We start from the raw sequence: 14,801 nt of genomic DNA on the forward strand, positions 1-14,801 counted from the left end.
CAATATATTACCACTTTTATTAAATTTCAAAATGAACAGGATACTAAATTTGCATATGTTGTGTAACAGTGTGTTCTAGTACAGTGCATTTTTTTTTTGTTCTTCTTAAGACATAAACTCTCATTATATGAAAAAAGAAAAGTACATTTAGAACCAGACTTTGTTCCTGGAGGAGTCCACTGACGGAGAGACCGAGGACACACAGTGGAGGGACTCTTAGACGCCTACATTACACGGAGAACTGAAGCAGGAGCACGGAGCACAGCTCAACCCGGCTGATTCTCAAAGGACCCTTCATTGTGCTCTTTGGATTGAGATTGAATAAATTATACAGTGTGAAAGGACAGAAATAAGATCAGGACGTGGCAACGTACTGCGACAACCTGTAGCACCAGTGCCTCGTCGTTCCCGTACGAACACAAACCAGTCCAATAAGAGTCTCCCCAGACAGAGCGTGATATCAGAGGCACAACACCGAAGGCTCGTCTCCTTCCACAGGCTCCACCGGATACAGGAAAATACCACAAATATCACCAAAAACAAGGCACAACGTTCAACAACTTAATGATCACTCAGTAGTTCGGACGCGGACACCACTCCATTATAATTCCCAGCTTTATCAGCAGCTGCTAGGGTGGAGATGAGACGTGAATTAATAACAGAAAAAGTTTTAATTTAGCTTACTGCCTGTAAATCTCCAACACATAAACCCCGTTCAGAAGATCCCACACAAACCTACAACCCCATATTATCATCCATATTATTGCATAGCCAGTAGTCTCCACTCCTCTGTGATCAACAGTGCAGAGGCAGGTACAGGGACAGGAAGTGATGACGGGTTAGCGGCAGACAGTAGCATTAGTATCTGAGCAGGCGGGGGGGTTCATAGGCGGAGCGTGATGGTCTAAAGAGATTATTTTAAAAGGAAGCAGTTCCTGAATGACACTTTGGTTCAGAGGCACTCAAAGTGGGCAACGTGCATGAGAGGACACGATGCTGCCACCACAACACTCCTCCCCAACGTACCTAAAAGTCAACATGCAGCGTACGGAAAGTGCACGAGCCTCCAGCGCTCAGACGTTCAGTTCAGCGAGGCCGCTTCAGTCGTCGCTCGACTCCGAGTCGTCCATGTCCACGTCCTGCCAGGAGGCCTTGGTGCGCTGCTCCCAGCTCCTGGCCTGGGAGATCACGGCGGGGGGCATGAGCGCCACGCAGGCCGCCAGCCCGGAGACGCGCTCCTTAAAGTCCTTATCGCTCTCCCACTCGTCCGTGTCGGTGTTGTACACGTGGACGTATTTCATCCTGTTGCCTTTGTCGTGAGAGCGCCCTCCCAGGATGTAGATGTGACTGTCAAGCACCGCAACGCCGGGTTCTCCGTGTCCAGCGGGGAGGGGGGTCATTAAAGACCAAGAGTTGGCTTCAGGGTCGAAGCACGCCACCTAAAAAACATAACAACAGGAAATTAATTGCATAAAACTGTAAAAAAAAAAAGTTCCCTAAACAGGAAATAATCTGCTCCAAATTCATCCAAATCTCTGGTTTTACACAAACTTCCTGCTGTTCACTGTTTGGGTTCATTGTTCCGTTTAGAACATAAAAATATGTCGCTATGTCAGAAATGATGACTGCAATAGATAATAACAATATAAAATATGACCTAATTTACATTTGAGGAATGGCGGGAAATCGAAAACAGAAATATATCAGAAATAAACATGGAAGAAAAGAAAGAAGAGACTCTTGTTTACTGGAGTAAACACTGCCTTCACTCCACTGATGAGCGAGGTTGTTACTAAAACCTAAAACCAGCTGTAGAAAAACATTTCAGTTCACTGCAATAAAAATAAAAACAGACTGAAATGATATTGTGTTTTACATTTACCAACACAACCAGAGGAAGCTTTGGAGACTGTGAGTCCATGTGTTTGTATTGTACGCTCTGTTCTGAACTCACCATTAACCCATAATTCCATATTATCACAAAATACCTAAACACACAGAACTCAGCTGATGACCTATGACCTTACCTTCAGGACATCACGCCGGTATTGACACTCGTCGTTGCTTCCACCAATTACATAAAGGCGTCCGTTGACGGCCGCCATGCCGTGCCACGCCCGCTCCACCGGCCCCTCGGCGCACGCTGTCCAGTGATTGGCCACGGGGTCGTAACAGTAGGTCTCTTTGAGGTATGCCATTCCTCTGCGCCCGCATGTGACATACATTTTCCCATCCAGCACTGCTCCGGCGTGGGCGTAGACCTGGAGGGACAGACCCGTGTTACAGGAGCATTAAAGGAGGCTGGTGTCTCACAGGAAACCGCCACAGGTGAGTATGTGGCACCATCGTGTGGAGGGTAGCGGTATTACAGTTGTCATACCTCTCTCTTCAGGGGCGACACGAATTCCCACATGTTGGTGCGCGGGTCGTAGCGCTCCACCACGTCCAGCTCGCTGCAGTAGTCCCGCCCTCCGATGGCGTAAATATGGCCGTCCAGCACGCAGACGCAGTGGTCGGCGTGCTGCTGCTGCAGAGGCTGGATGTCGCACCAGCTGTTGTGGCGAGGGTCGTATCTGGGAAAGATGGGAAAAGTATGACTCAGCAGGAAGAAGATCTGTGTGACGAGCTCAAAGTGACTCAACTTTTGCAGGATTCTGCAGCTTTCAGCACAACTGGACACGTATTTTATGTCCACTCAGGCAATAAAGTGATCAGGATATGAAGGAAACTCCGTATTAGTTTCAATGTGTAGCTGTTAAAGTCTGATCAACACATATTTATCTCAAAAAAACGTTCAAAAACGAGACCTCTGGTTATTATAAATGAGACGTGGAATAAAGTGATTTTGATAAATTATCACAGTTTTCAGATTTGTTTGTTTTTTACTCAAAGAAATTTGAAATTATTTCAGTTTTTAATGTAATTAAATTATATATATATATATATATATATATATATATATCAGAAGTTATCTTAGGACAGTTTTCATATAACGCAGGTATAGAAGTTACTGACAGAGACCCAACAGCTTCTGGCTATAATAATTTGTGTAATTTTGCAACCTTTTAAAGAAAACAAGTGTTTTAAATGTGCTGGCGGGTTGGTGGGATTCTTAGAATTAGAGACAAATTTAAGGAATCCTTAAAATGTTTAATATATTATTATATTTAATGTATAAGATGTTTAGTTTACTATCATTAAAAGTAAAGAAAATCAGCGAAGCAGCCACGTTTTTTGCATCTTTGCTTGAAAAGTGACAAAAAACTAATTTATGCTTTTATCAAAATAGTTGCTGATTGATTTTTATATTTTAATGAACCTTAAACAGTTCATTGAGAAAAGTCTCACCTCCAGCAGCGGGTCTCTGCACGAAACCCACTGGTGTTCTTGTCTCCTCCAATCAGATAAATAAAGTTGTTGAGCACAGCGATGCCCTGGTTGGACATCCGGGGGGCGTGAGCCGCAGTGAGAGTCCTCCACTCCCCCCAGCTCGGGTGGAAGACCTGAAACAAATGCTCGCTGGCCGAGAGGGAGTTGGCGGTGAACATCCCCCCGAAGCCCAGGATACAGTGGAAGGTGGAGCGTGGCTGGGTGAGGGGGCTCTGCAGGACGGGCTGCCAGATCTCCTGCTCGTGGTAGCGCAGCGCGGCCGACACAGAGTCCTTCAGCGGACACTGGCTCAGTCTGCCGAACAGCCTCTGCAGCACTTGTTTCTCAATCAGACAGAAACGCACAGCATCGAGCATCTTCAGATTGTCCTTCGGGCCAAAAACACACAAACATGAGTTCAGGCAGATAAAGTGAGGCAAACTGAGCCGGTATATAATCAATAATTCCTTTCTTACTCAGTGTACAGTGTGTATCTGAGGGAGAGTATAAAACTGGAGACACACCTTTGGACTGACCTGCAAGTACACCTGGTCAGTTTCCACCTGCTCCGGGCTGTAGTGGTAGTGAAGAGCCGCCTCGTACACCTCGTTCTCGCTGCTCACCTGGAGCTCGTCGCTGCTCAGCGCTTTGAACACTTCATCTTGGGGGAGCTGTCGGTACACGTCGGTCAGAGACAACGTCTGGATGTTCCTGAGGATGTAGGAGTGGATCCTGGTGTTGAGCTGCTGCAGTCCGTAGACGTCAGCGAGGTGATGCACCTCCAGAACGTTGCTCTCGTCCAGCCAGGAGAAAAGGAAGTCGCAGCAGAAGCTGATGACAATCTCAAGCTTTAACACACAAAGAGACATTAATTATCTGAAAGGAACCGAACAATGAACGACGTCATCTGCTAAACAACAACAAAGGGCTAACCTGTACTAGCGTGGCAGCTATCAGGACTTCCTGCACACACTCCAGGTCTAACTCGATCTCTGCTGTGTAGATGTAGTCGAGTATTTTCTTCATGGCCATGTAGGAAACTCCATGAATTGGGATCTCCTTTTGCTGCGTCTCCCGAAGGCCTCCAGCAAACATCCCCCTAGTGGAGAGCAGTCACACTTGATCAATGTTGAGCTCACGATTCTCTGAGTTTGAACATTGTTGGAAACATTTGAGATAATGTAAGTACACAACTCAGCTACATATAGAACATAGAGTTTATAGACATTTTAATGCAGAAATGTTACAGATTAAAGCTTTAAATAAACAGTCTCTCTCTCTTTGCATAGGATTTCTTCTTGCTCAACATCACTTGGCCTAAAAATGTTGATTTTGCCCGCCTGCTCTCTGTCGTATGTTACTCCTCTACTCAGGAAGTGTTCTGCACAGGCTGCTGGTGCAGGCTGTGCGTGCAGCGATTTGCCAACTCCTCAAAAGTGAAACCAACATCTTGATAAACCCTGGTGGCTGGCTGTTAGTCCAGGAAGTGTTTAAACAGGTACGCAGCAGAGTTTTCTAAGAATTATTTGATGCATCGATCAGGTTTCGTCGAATTGCCCTGGGTTCATATTGGGGTGACCTGGTGGGCCTGGGAGGATATGATGTATACCATGCAGCCACAAATACCACTGTGTGATATCGCTCTTGCACAATATCCGCCTCTCTTTCTCTGCAGATTTCTACTAAGAAGTGTCCATTAAAGATAAAACACCCAAAGTAAAACGCTGTCGTTAAGCTGAGAAAACCTCCATATGTAATCTTTGTTGAACATACTTTGTTGTACTGTTGTTACAAAGCACATCCGACCGCATACAGTAAAAGCTTTTCTGTAAAAGGGATGTTAATGCCTTATCTTTACCTACTTTTAGCATTGTAATGGGATTACAGGGCGACCTACCAAAAGTAGGGCTCTGGGTTACTGGCACTTCCACCCCCTTGCACTAAGCTACTAATCAATATAAAGTACAAAGTGATACACTTCTCTTTTAGTGTTTGACTTCACATTCAATGCGTCTATCTTGTATCGCTCCTCTGCGTCATATACAGAGTCTAAACATCCGTCTCTGTGACCGACTTAAAGCTTGCATCATAATGGAAGCAGACGAGTAAACACAAACAGCTAAAAACCTGCTGATCATAAGAAGAGAGAATGCTGATAAGCTGCAGTGAGTCACATACAAGAGGGAAACACTTTGTTTCAACTGGACTCTGCACCAAACCTTGGCTCTGTCTTGTGACACCTGCACTCACTGATTAGAGTTGGAGCTATTGTACGTGGAATTAAACAAAACCGGTTCGAACTGGAGATACGTTTAGCAGCCTGGAGGCCTCTGGGTATTTGGTCACAGTCAACTGTTTCCATATGATCATCTGCTGCCTGTATTTGTTTTTAAGTTCAGGTCCAAACTGCACACGCGTCCATTGTTCTTCCTGTAGTGCAAAAACAATTAGCAGTGACTTTAAATGGTGTTGTGATGTACAAGAATGTTTTTACTGTCTGGTGTTTGTTCTGTTCTGATTCTGTAAATATTAATGTGGTTGGTTCTTTTTAAATAAAGACTAAATAACATAACTGCTTTCTATACAGGTTTAATAACATATAAATACACTTGAGTAGCACAACCTGTTGTTAAAGTAGCAGAGTAATAACTGATTACATTTGGAAGAGCTAACTCGTCTCCCATTGGTTAAAGATTTCTTTAAATATATAAAGTTATTAAACATAAATCTTGGTAAAATGTTTGTTGTAATGATCTTCAGTCTCCCTGTGAGTGTTAATGGGATTTAAATTGTTTAAGTTGGCCCTCCAAAGTCCGAAAGTTATACTGATATACTTTAATAAAGTCATGGTCAGCCCTACCTCTCTCTTTCTCTCTCTCACTTTTCGGGTGTGTTTGTTTACGTTGGGGGGTTGGGAAAGTGGTGACTAACTTTATAACGTATTTAAGTTCTATATCAGGCAGCAGGTGAACATTTGGTCCTCAGAGTGTTAGAAGCAGGAAAAATGTGCAGCGTGAGGATCTGAGCCACATTGTGATGGACGACTCCTGCAGCTCTCGTGGGGTGTTCCCGATCGGCAGAGGTCAGTACCGATCAGAAGTGGTCCAAGGAAGGAACAGAACCGGAGACAGGGTGATGGATCGGACCACGCGGGGGCCAGCCAACGTTCCTGTAGCTCAAACTGCTGAAACAGTTAACGCTGGTTCTGATAGAAAGACGTCAGAACATTATGAGCTCCAGGTTGCCCAGGTGATCATAATGTTATAGCTGATCGATCGGTATGTATCGGATCAGGACTCAGTAACCCCCCGACACACAGAGTTCAGGTATCAGGAAGGAAACAATTGATCCAGTTTGTGTTTGAACCCACGTTACAGGGACTCCTCTGATTGCATAAAAGTTTTATGTATTTGTTGGTTTGTTCTTTAAACTATGACGGTTTTCCAAAGATTAGATTTTACAAACAGCAATATAACACACCGTCTATAACAGTAACCCCCCTGTATCATGATGTGTACCACATATCATTGATGCTGTGGCACACATAAAGGTGGAATAATAAAGGAAGTGAGAGCAACAAGTTGGGGGGTTTGTTGTTGTTTTTTTTTACCTAAAATAATCACAAGAGGCTGCCAGCAGTATACGGTGGGCTTGGATGGGTCGACCCTCCACCAGCAGCTCCACATCGAACAGGATGCCCCCTTGTCTGAGAGACAGCAGGCCGTCCAGCAGGCTCCGGAAATGGGCAGAACTTCTGTAGGTGTGTCGGCCCCGGCGGCCCCCCGCTGGACTCACGTCTCCATCCTCGGCCATGGCAGGACTCTGGTGTTCAGGCTTCATCGCTCCTAAACCTGGAGAGATAAATATAGAGGGAGCAGCTAGCGGGGTAAAGGAGGTGGCGGTTGAATGTCAGTGTCAGTGTAACGTTGCAGATCTGTGCATACACACGATTCAGGCCGTAGTTTAACCTACCGACATGTTGGAAGAAGTGAAAGTACACAGTTTACATGCTACCGTCGAGCCTCTGCGTTGCTAACCCCGTCAGCTAATGCACAATAATAAAAACAAAAAAACCAAGCTAAGACACTTTAAATAACCGACGTAAAACCGACTGCGCGACAATATCTTCGTGTTCGTACAGAAGCAGCTCCGTCTCATACACTGACTGCTGCGGTGAAAGAGGGAAAGTAAGACCTGTGCGCGGTGGCTAAGCTAGTTTCAGTCGTCTGATTTTTTGACACATCAAAAACAAGTCTGTTTACTTTTTGGTGTCAGGCGCTGAGCTCGAAGCCCATTGGTCGTCGCTGTCGCATTGTCCCGCCCATTTTCTAGGAGAGAGCCAATCAGAGGGCGTTCTGCCACAACGCAGGGACATAAATGAGACAGATCCAGTTTGTCTCTTTAAATTAAATTTATAATGTGTATTGTTATGTTGTTTTTATCCCTTGTTTTAGTGTCTTATTATTTATATTGATTAAATTCCTCTTTAGGTAAATAAATGTGCAGCTGCTGTGACTCTGTCTGTTAAACACAAGAGGATGCTGTTTCTTGCTTAAATATCTAAAGGGGCTGCGTGTGTCTGCTGTGGAATAGACCAACATCAGAGGTCACAGTAGGCCCAAATACATTAATCTGTACCGTACTTAAGTAGAGGTACAGGATCTTTACTTAAGTAGGCTATTTCTATAACTTTACACCTCCAATCCACTGCATTTCAGGGTAAAATAATGTACATTTTTGGCTTAATTGTATTTTTTAAATGGCTGTAGTTACTAGTTATTACACAGACTGTAGTTACAGTAGTTAGACTATGGACCACCTGAAATAATGCACTAATATTATCACATAAGTAACATTTAAAAAGGGGCTTTCTTTGCCTTTATATGCCGACTTTTACTGCAGTTACTTAAATATATTCAATATAGCACTCAGATATAGTATTAGTGATTTCTTCCTTTACTTTCTGGCACACTTCACCAATTCCAAAACACAAAATGGCAGTGGAAACACTTTTATCAAAAGTTAATTTAAAGAAGAAATAAACAATATATCTTTGTTTCTAAATAATACATTCACGTAACACGATAAAATCAAATACTAACACGATGAGAAAAGGAAAACCTTTGATGTGCAAAGTCTAAAAAAAAGTCTAAAATATATATTTTTTATATCTTCCTGCCGACTGTTTGTTGTATTTATCATTTTCGCCTCTCCAATATTTGGCCTCCATCTGATCAAATGCCTTCCAGATTGATTTTCCACTGTTTGATAACTGCATGAGCTGCCAGATAGATTTTCTAAGGCAGCCAGTCACGATGCTCTTTTTTTTATAAAAATTGAAGCTTCCATATTGCTCAGATTTTTACAATCTCATTCATCTTCTGCCGAGGTTTCAATTTGCATATATCATTTCCTGACACGAAGAGTAGAGATTTTTCCACTCGCAAAAACACTGTTTGAATAATCCATCACTTGATTTATTTTCCAGTCTGAATGCAGTGGGGCTGCACAGGGGAGGGACCGAAGGGGGGGACGGCTCCCCTGGCTTTTTGTCTTGGGTGCAGAAATGCCCTTTTTAAACAGCAATAACTTTTTTTCCCACTGACACACTGGCTGTATCCGTCATGTGGCTGAAGACAGGTACCTTACTATCGTCCCCGCCATTAATGGAGCCTACAGCAACTGAACAGCTAACATACACACAGACTTATTACCACCAACGTAGTCATATCAAGTCTCTGACCGACTGAAACAATTAATCATTCAGCAGGAAAATAATCTGAAACTAAAAATATCTAAAAAACATATAAAATATCTAAAGAAAAAGCTTTAGGAAACACTATTTTCTGAAATTTTTTTAGCCCAAACGATTAAATGGTTAATTGAGAAAGCTCCTAAGCAAATTAATAATGAATGAAAATGAAAAAAATGATTAGTTGCAGCCCCATTACAACATTTGACAGCAATACTAGAGTGAACCAGAAAGTATATCAATCATCAGTCACAGATAAGAAAGTAAAGATATATACGGTGAGACAGTTAAATCACGATACAAATATGTGAAGAAACAGCATGTCAGTAACAAGCAGCAACCTCTGTGGCTGCAAATGAATCCAACATCGAAGTAACCAAAACCTGCAGTTCCTCTAACGGCCACTAGAGGCTGGCTCCAGCAGTGAGTCAACCTCCATAAGGCCCCATATTAAAATGCTTTAATTCAACTTTACAGCAGAAATAAACATGTTTACGGCCTGATACAAAAACTGTTTTAGTCTCTAATTTATCTGTTCATAAGAACTGTACAGGAATTTGTATATAACTCACTATATTTATATTATGTTATATTAATGCTTAAAGTTACACCTAATTGCGTTCCTGGCCACTTTAAGTGACAGTTGATTGCACAGTTACCTCAGAAATAGAAAACTTATTCTATAATATGAAAATTTAAGAGAAAATATATTTTGTAGATTTTTATCTAAGAAATAAACAAATCTTTTTCAGTCATAATTTGTCTTCAATCTCATTTTATTACAAAAAATCATATTGTGGACCCAGTATTGTGTGTAGAGTGTATGTATACAGATAATAAAGGTAGCTTTATTCTATTTTAAGATGCTCACATGTGGATTAGTGGTTTACCAGAAAGATAAATCTTGATTACTTTAGTTTTACTGTGAAATTATTCATCATAAGGTGTCAAACCATCCAAACAGTGAATATCACAGACAGATGCACACTTCACCTTTCAATTGTTCAACATGAATCTAAAATCATTTTCACACATTCTCGCTGATTAGTTTTGCATAATCACAGACACACAATAAGTAATACAGTTGTGTTACTTTGTGATTGTGTGAGTGTCCAAGACTGAAAGCATGTTTTTTTTGTTTTTGTTGGACCTTCACAGAGACTGGTTTTGCCATTATTCAGAGTAGAGCATTCCAGTACATTAGCAGTGGGCCGTCTCCTCTCATCAGGAAAAGGCTGTGCAGAAGGCGCGCCACAGACTGGAGGAAGAACTGACAAAGAAATGAAAACAAAGTGGGCTGCATTTACAGAATTAACTGTCAATCTATACAAAAAAAAAGACTTTAAAAAAGGGATGTTGGCTGCAGCGGTTACAGAGACATTAAATAATCTATGACACTGAGCTTTTGTGAACGTCCCTGTTACACAACTCACTTAACCTTCATCCCAATAGATCACGGTTGCCGTATAGACGGCCATGCTACGAGGAGGAGAGTTGGTGTATGTGCATTATTGTGGGCACAATAGGCTCTAATAAGCAATACTACGTTCAGCAGGTTACTGGAATAAAAACATGAATGCACCAGCTACTATCACTGACAGACCAGAGGACAATAGAACTGATTAGTTTGGGACAGCGGAGCTCCAGTGGTGCCGTTCATTCTGCCTGCACACCATCTAAGATGGTTTCCATGCCAACTACCTGCCATCTTTAGTAACGCAGGAGATTTAACTGGCACAGTAAAAACTTAACCTAAGCAAAACCTGTAGCGTCATTGTTACTCGCTCTCTTGACTAGATCTAGATTATTCTCATCCTATTGACAGTCTTTCTTTCTATCTTCAGTATTTTGGCCAAAAGTGAAAATAAATTACCATCATATTTAGAATAACGTAATAAAGACAACGCCTGCCGAACGTTAGCTCTGTACCGCTACATCATTGATTGTTGGCTATAATCAACACTGTTCAGATCACGTTAGCTGGGGAAGTTGTATTTTGTTACATTAACAGCTAACTTGCTAACTTAGCAATAGCCAGATAAAAGCACAATAAAAATAAAAAGTAAAGTAAGAAATATTAATCAGTGTGCGAACGTGAATGAATAAAAATAATATTTATAATTGCTTCAGAGTATATATGGCACCTTTAATTGAGATTTTCGTGTGGAGACAGGAAGAGTCAGAGTGTGTGTCAAAATTCAGATTTGGACAGTTTCTAAAGGCAGCAGTGTGAAATAATCTCTGTCTACTGTGTTATACACACTTTCTGCTCTGTGATTCATATTTTGAGTGGATGGCTGTAAAGCGACCGAGGTGCGGCCCCGCCGGTGCAATTTTACTGGGGCTGCTCGTGATTGCGTGGGGAGCAATTAATTTTCCTCTGGACCAAAATCCTGTAACACAACAACTTCCAGCGCTGCTGTTTGCTGCAGCCTGCTTTAGTTTGGCAGCCGCTGGGTGATACATAATTTCCCTCAAATGATAAACAGAAGGAGGGAGGGAGATTTGGACAGATCTGCCTCAGTATGTTTTATTGTGATTATGATTCATATTGTGAGAAACTGCAATAAAACACAGCAGCGTGAAAAAGGAATCAGGATAATTAAAATGACATGCTGGGAAAATATTGACATTTATTGTTTGACCATAAGGGCAATTCCCCAGTCAGCTAAAGTGATGTCTCTTTCTTCCTCATCTCTCACCGAGGTCAGGGTCAATGGTTTGGGAAAAAGCTGGGAGATTTCCCTGCCTCACTGGGGACTTGGAGAAAAACAAACCAATGTTACTGAAATATTCAAGCGTCCCCACAGCATGTAGCTGGCCTACAGGAAGCAGGGCTTGTCAGGCGGCGTCGGTATAAAGAGTAAAAACATGAAGTGAAATCACCCAATTTCAACAAGTTTCGTCCTGTCGTCCCTCATCGCTCGCCATCGCTGATCATTAAGAAGGTGCAAAAAAAAACAAAGGCCGGACAACAACTTGTAGAGGAAGACACAGGGTGGATAATCACTTCCTTTTTCTTGCATGGGCCACACGTGGCAGGAAGCTGGCATTTCCCAGTGGAAAGTATTATACAAGAGAGCAAGCGGAGACTTGATCGCACCAGATAGCTCGGCTGGACTCTGCTTTGACAGCTGCTCTCAGAGGTTTCGCTCTGCGTCATGTACGGTTTGCCCATGCTGCTAAAGGAATATCAGCAGCGATGGAAATTCCTTTTTACACTGACATCAAATTATTAATTTACATTACGCATCTCAGTATGCATTTTCTGTGAGATTTCTAGTAACCCATGGTAACTGCCACCCTCTCCAACACTTCCAGGGAGGCCAGTGGGACCGATGGTGGGGCAGATTTAACTGTAATAAAGCTAAACAGTGGCACAGAAACCTGAGTGGGCGGTGTGGTCATATCTCCCATGTGTCCACAGATCTGGACTCATATTGAACAAGGCTTCTGTGGATCAATAGCAACTTGCTGTCCTCCCTCCATCGCCGCCTCTGAATTTAGTTTTCACCTCTCTCGCTATCGGGATGAGGGCTATTTTGGGGTGTGAGATCCACCGTCTTATTCGCTGTGACAACGTTAGTGTAAATTCTGAATCATACGCCGACGCTGAGGTAGCGAGGAAGAATTGTCTGTGCCGCACACAGATGTGACTGCAGCCGAGTACAATACTTATGTGGCTTCAGAAAGCAGGAAGGGTCATGCAGAACATTTATATGAATAACCGGAGGAGAGTCAGCAGGTCTAATGCACACAGGATTGATTCTACCTTTCGATCCACTAATGCAATTGTGTTTTAATAAACCCCAATCTCAGACCTTTCCTGAAGTCTATCTCTCTCTCTATTGCTCTTTTCTCTTTACCCTCCTCCAAATCAGTTTATTCCACTACGCGTAATGTAATCCTTGAAGTACCAAAATTGAAATCAATTCATTTTTTAGCTTTATTTCATTTCATACTTGGCAGACTTTATGGTCCGACACTAGAACGCTTAAGTTTCCATTTTGGTTGTGACCTGAAAACATATTAGGAATTAATAGTTTTAGGAAATATGTTTATTTGCTCTGTTTGCTGAGAGTTAGGCCTATAAAAAGATTTATACCACTCTCATGTCTGTGGTAAATGTGAAGCTGGCAGCCAGTTAGCTTAGCTTAGCATAAAGACTGGAAACAGCTAGCCTGGCTGTAGCCAAAATCCAGCTTGCAGCACCTCCAGAGCTCATCTTGTTTCTGTACCAAACTGCGCTTTATTTTTAAAGTGTAACCGGACGTATTTATTATATCTAACCTGGCGTCGGCAAAACTTCATAAGGGGTTTTGAGATCTTCTTGATTTTAAGGAAGGTGGAGGAAAACAAGCATTTGGTTCAACTTCTGTAAAGAAAAGTAAATATAAAGTAAATTGTTTCATAGAACAACGGCCTGAAGCAAAACCAATGAATTTAAACAGGAAATAATCTGCTCAAAATTCATTCAAATCACTTGTTTATTGTGTTCATTCTTTGGGTTAATTGTACTGTTTTGAACATCATATGAAATATCCATAAAATATGTCACAGGGGTCGTCAGTTTGATAGAAAGGGGTCCCAAAGTTTGGGAACGTGGGACCGGGTTCGGGGCCTGGGGGGGAATATAATATTCATAATTCTGTTTTCATTAGTGTATAATCACATGAAAATAAGAATAGTTGTGTTTTTGTTACCTTAGAATGAGATGTTTTTATCTACAGGCGCCACTAGTCGCCTTCCCATGGAGTCCGCCATGTTAAACCGCCATGTATCTACAGTATCCCATAGTGGACAAACTAAACACCGCCACCGTAGTTTCTCCTTTGCACTCGGAAGGGGAGGTGAAGCAAGGGAGATGCAATCTGCAACTACACAGCTACACACTGGTCTTTTAGGTTGATGTGGCGAGACTGTTAGCAGGCAGCTACACATCCCGCAGATAGTTGGAGTTTTGTTCATCACCTGTCGAATGGAAGTCCAGCATTAACTCCCCTTTTAGCTCCATTGTTTGTGCCATAATTCCTGAGGGAAACATCCGGTTCTGTAGCCGAATGCTGCACCATGTTCACCCACTAGTTGCTAACTTTGAGACTCTACCAAAACAGCCAGAAATACTAAAAACCACGAGCTGAAAGATGATGTAAAACTCTGTAGAGTTGAAGGAAATTGGGTTTGAATTCTCTCCGGGTTTGTCACTCAGTGTATGAGCTGCATTGTTCTGTAATACTCTCCAGTATGTGCTGCACCCAAAAGTCACATTTAAACAGAGGAGCACGAGGGCGAGCGTCTGTGTCAGATGTGATCTGTGCAACTGATGGGGGTTGTTTGTCATCCACGAGTACGAGGCATTGTGGCATTTGTTCTTGGCTGGGGTTATTTAAAGCCTCGGGGGATTTATAGGACTGTGTTGCAGTGATGGTGTCAAGGATCACTTCAGCTTGGTTCTTGTAAGGGGCTGTAATACTGCAGGGGAGACTGTGCTTCGCTCACTGAGGACCTCCCTGCACACAATGGATTTAAGGTTGCAGTGACAGACGGTGTTCAAGGAAGAATCAAGCCTCTAGATCAATGTTTTTGTGAGGATGAATTAGCCTTCAGCCATATTTAGATTTTGTTAGCTGTTAGCTTTTCACACCATAAAGTCATAAATCTGCAGTTTACAGCAGACAGA

At 42.5% G+C, this 14,801-nt stretch overlaps 1 protein-coding gene across 4 annotated transcripts; it reads right to left on the minus strand.

The window, feature by feature from the left end:
* klhl22 (kelch-like family member 22) lies at positions 1-7,629 on the minus strand. Of its 4 annotated transcripts, none has more exons than XM_051423432.1 (8): positions 7,342-7,629; positions 6,980-7,220; positions 4,303-4,468; positions 3,906-4,217; positions 3,349-3,758; positions 2,381-2,573; positions 2,028-2,261; positions 1-1,439 (listed from the first exon to the last, which is right to left on the minus strand). In XM_051423432.1, the coding sequence occupies exons 2-8, from the start codon at positions 7,207-7,209 to the stop codon at positions 1,101-1,103; spliced, it is 1,884 nt and encodes a 627-aa protein (XP_051279392.1). In that variant the 5' UTR covers positions 7,210-7,220; positions 7,342-7,629; the 3' UTR covers positions 1-1,100. The 4 variants fall into 4 exon arrangements, with proteins under 4 accessions (XP_051279392.1, XP_051279391.1, XP_051279389.1 ...); XM_051423431.1 differs by having other exon boundaries at positions 3,894-4,217; positions 6,980-7,247; XM_051423429.1 differs by having other exon boundaries at positions 3,894-4,217; positions 7,342-7,628.
* Between the last annotated feature and the right edge of the window lie 7,172 nt (positions 7,630-14,801).

This window comes from Dicentrarchus labrax, unplaced genomic scaffold (genome assembly GCF_905237075.1).
Source record: "Dicentrarchus labrax unplaced genomic scaffold, dlabrax2021, whole genome shotgun sequence".
Lineage (NCBI taxonomy): Eukaryota > Metazoa > Chordata > Actinopteri > Moronidae > Dicentrarchus > Dicentrarchus labrax.